At 32.0% G+C, this 3,172-nt stretch overlaps 1 protein-coding gene across 1 annotated transcript; it reads right to left on the bottom strand.

Annotated features, from left to right (window-relative positions):
* Positions 1–223: 223 nt before the first annotated feature.
* LOC141362180 (uncharacterized) lies at positions 224–2,540 on the bottom strand. The gene is made up of 7 exons (XM_073864220.1): positions 2,445–2,540; positions 2,004–2,059; positions 1,605–1,895; positions 1,452–1,490; positions 1,248–1,292; positions 1,081–1,122; positions 224–944 (listed from the first exon to the last, which is right to left on the bottom strand). Exons 1-7 carry the CDS (start codon positions 2,447–2,449, stop codon positions 778–780), a joined length of 645 nt encoding a protein of 214 aa, XP_073720321.1. The 5' UTR covers positions 2,450–2,540; the 3' UTR covers positions 224–777.
* Between the last annotated feature and the right edge of the window lie 632 nt (positions 2,541–3,172).

Here is a 3,172-nt window from a genome sequence, read left to right on the forward strand (position 1 = left end):
TTCAGCATGCATCAGATTTCACTCTCCATCCTCTGATACAATAGAAAAAGATTAGTTTAATATTTACTGTGCACAATGAGGTGACGTACACAGAGAGCAAACAGCATGTGCAGTAAATAAGGTGCTATTTTACCTCCAAACATTAAAAAAAAGATCAAATTTGTATTTATTAAAAATATTTTATTAAATATACAATTCCTATAAGGAAAATATATAATACACCTTGTAATGTATTCTAAATATATAGAATACACCTTAAAGTATAAATAAATAAAATACATAAATGATAATATATAATAAAAAAAGTGCATAGTGCCCCATATCCCACGTACATATATATGATAGTGCAAGCCTTTGGTTATATGAAGACATGCCTTGACACAAATAATTTCCCAAATTTCATTTTTACCATTAAAATAATAATCTTCTGATCTCTCAAATAGAATACATGAAATAAATACATAGAATGTATGAGTTGAACATGCATCTAAACTATTTTTACACAAAATTATTCTAATTTGTCTAACCTTATGACTTTTTTCAAAATTGTACTTTGGGACACAACTTTCCTCTGCAAACCTTAAAAGAATTCTAAATATATGATGTATTGTCACGGATTTCATGTTCATTACTTTTCCTCTGATTTTGGCTTTTGTCATGAACGAAGAGTTTCCCATGAAGATGAAAGTGTTAAAAACACTGTGGTACAGAGGTTCATCTTTATGGGAAGCTGTTGGGTCATCACCAAGGTCAAACTCAGAGGACAAGTTTTGACACTTAAGTATGTATGACCGTGTGAAGAAGTTTAGATTCTGATTTGTCATTTTCAGTCGTATCTTTTTGTTTGACAACCACAACCATAATGACAACCACCAATAAAACCACACAAAAAAGTAAACACCCGATAAGGATAAATCTGTTTCTGATTTTTTCATTTGTAAGACCTAAGGAGAGAAAAGATGTAAATTTTGATAATCGCAAAGTAAAAAAGTAACTACATTAACAATAAACCAAACTTATTAAGACAGATTATGTTACTGCACAAATAGAAATCATAATGTTTATAATGTTTTTTTATACCTTTTTCGGGCACAACAGAAAACTTGGGGGTTCTTGTTGATTCTTTTGTGGGACAAATATACTTTTGTTTAGTGAAGCTCACAAAATTATTTAAAACATTGAACTCAAGAAACTTAAATTTAATGTAAAAATACTAAATGTAGAAATTACAGATTCATACACTGTACCTTGTTTTGGCACAGCAGAAAATGTGGGGCTTTCAGTAGATTTTTCTGTATGAACAAAAATAAATATTATTTTGTTAAGTGAAGCCTTCAAAATTAAACATTTTGCTTAATGCATTGAACACAACCTTAATTTAATGAAGAAACACCTAAATAATAATTACAGACTAAATGTTCAACAAAAACAGCAGAATCCCATTAACAAACCTGATGAGTTTTGTTTTGATTGAGTGCATTGTTGTGTGTCTGTTTAAAAGAAAGGAAAACATAACTTTATTTCACTTTAATTATTGGCATTTTACCTATTTTATTTTTAAATTAAAACTAATACATTTTGCCTAAAACGTCAGTTCTACATACCTTCGACAAACAGTCGTACTTGACAGTTTGGTTGTCCATTGATGCACAAAATATACACACCTTCATCCAACGGATTACATTCAATAATGGAAAGAGATAGGTCATCGTCATTGATCTTTATACCCCTGTTCTTGAAATCTTCTCCCAATTCCTTCGCTCCAGACTGTCTCCAAATCACCCATTCACCTGAACTTTTTTTCCAAAGTATATTGCTCCCAGCCTTGTCCTTAATATTATCTTCGTCCAGGCAGGACAATGTTGTGCTGTGACCCTTACAGCCTACTTTGAAACCTAACAACAAAACAGAATAACATACGATGAAATCGGACACATTTTTAAAAATTGCAACAATTCTATTAATTAAACTACACTACATTACTAAATATATAAAATCCTCGCCTCCGTGAACGACGCTAATGGCAATCCACAGAAGAATGCACGAGATGCCTGTTGACCTGTATTTAAAGGATGAAATATTAATTAAATTGGTTACAAAGAAAAACCATTTTATTTTGTCCATAGTAACAATGTGTGTCTGTGTAAATGCGTCTTAATAACCTTAAAGTATATAATAATAAAACGTTTTGTTAATAAACAGCTCTAATATGGTCAGTTAATGTTCCCTCGCGTAGATACAGTAGCTGCCGACTTTGGATCTGCCCTCGAGTCTGCTATCTGCAGTATCGATGATTGACTGGCACTCGTCTTGTTCGTGTCTCTCTTGTCCAGCCTCTTCTCCGGTTTTCAGTTAATGTCAAATTGAAAGCAATTCTCTAGAAGCAGGATATTCAGCTCTCTATTGAAAATATAGGCGAATGCACTAGAAGACAGCATACTCACAGCATTCTCAGTGCTTGTTTCCAAGATTACTTGTGTTCACTGTCAGGTACTCTCTGCGATAGTTTCTCGGCTTGATACTCAACCCGCAATTCTGGTTAGGTTTTACAAAGGAGGTAGTCATTCTGCTGTATGACTCGGCATCAGATTCAGCAATAGGAAAGCGAGGCTTCGTTTCTGTAGCATTCCATTGGCTTGTCTCGCGCGTCTGTTTCATTTTCGCAGTATGAGCAAATCACAACAAAAAGTAAAGTTCTATTCCATCTGCTTATTTAAGTTCTTCTTTACTCATATATTCAACATCATGACATAATGCTAATTGGAAAATATATAGTCTACATCAAGGAGTTGCAAATACGTTATTTATTTTTTTATTTTTTTTATTTAAAAATGTCTCCTGTACAGTGCTCTATACAGCCATATAACAATATTAAATTGATTACATTATTGTATGATTAGGTTTGCCGTTAATCAACACAATTTTACTTGTGAAACTTCCAACATTTGTTTATTGTTTATTGAATGATCTAAAAATGATTACACTTTGTATATACATTTATTTAGGCATTAACTGAATTATGTAATATATGGTAGGTTAGTATGTATAATCATTAAAAATAATGTTTAGTTGAGGTGAATTTCTTATTAGTCAACAACATACACACAACAACAATAAAAAGCATTTAATTTACAAAAATGGTTTGTATGTGCACAGCAAAACCCCCAGTGTT

This window comes from Misgurnus anguillicaudatus, chromosome 25, assembly GCF_027580225.2.
Source record: "Misgurnus anguillicaudatus chromosome 25, ASM2758022v2, whole genome shotgun sequence".
NCBI classification, from domain to species: Eukaryota; Metazoa; Chordata; class Actinopteri; order Cypriniformes; family Cobitidae; genus Misgurnus; species Misgurnus anguillicaudatus.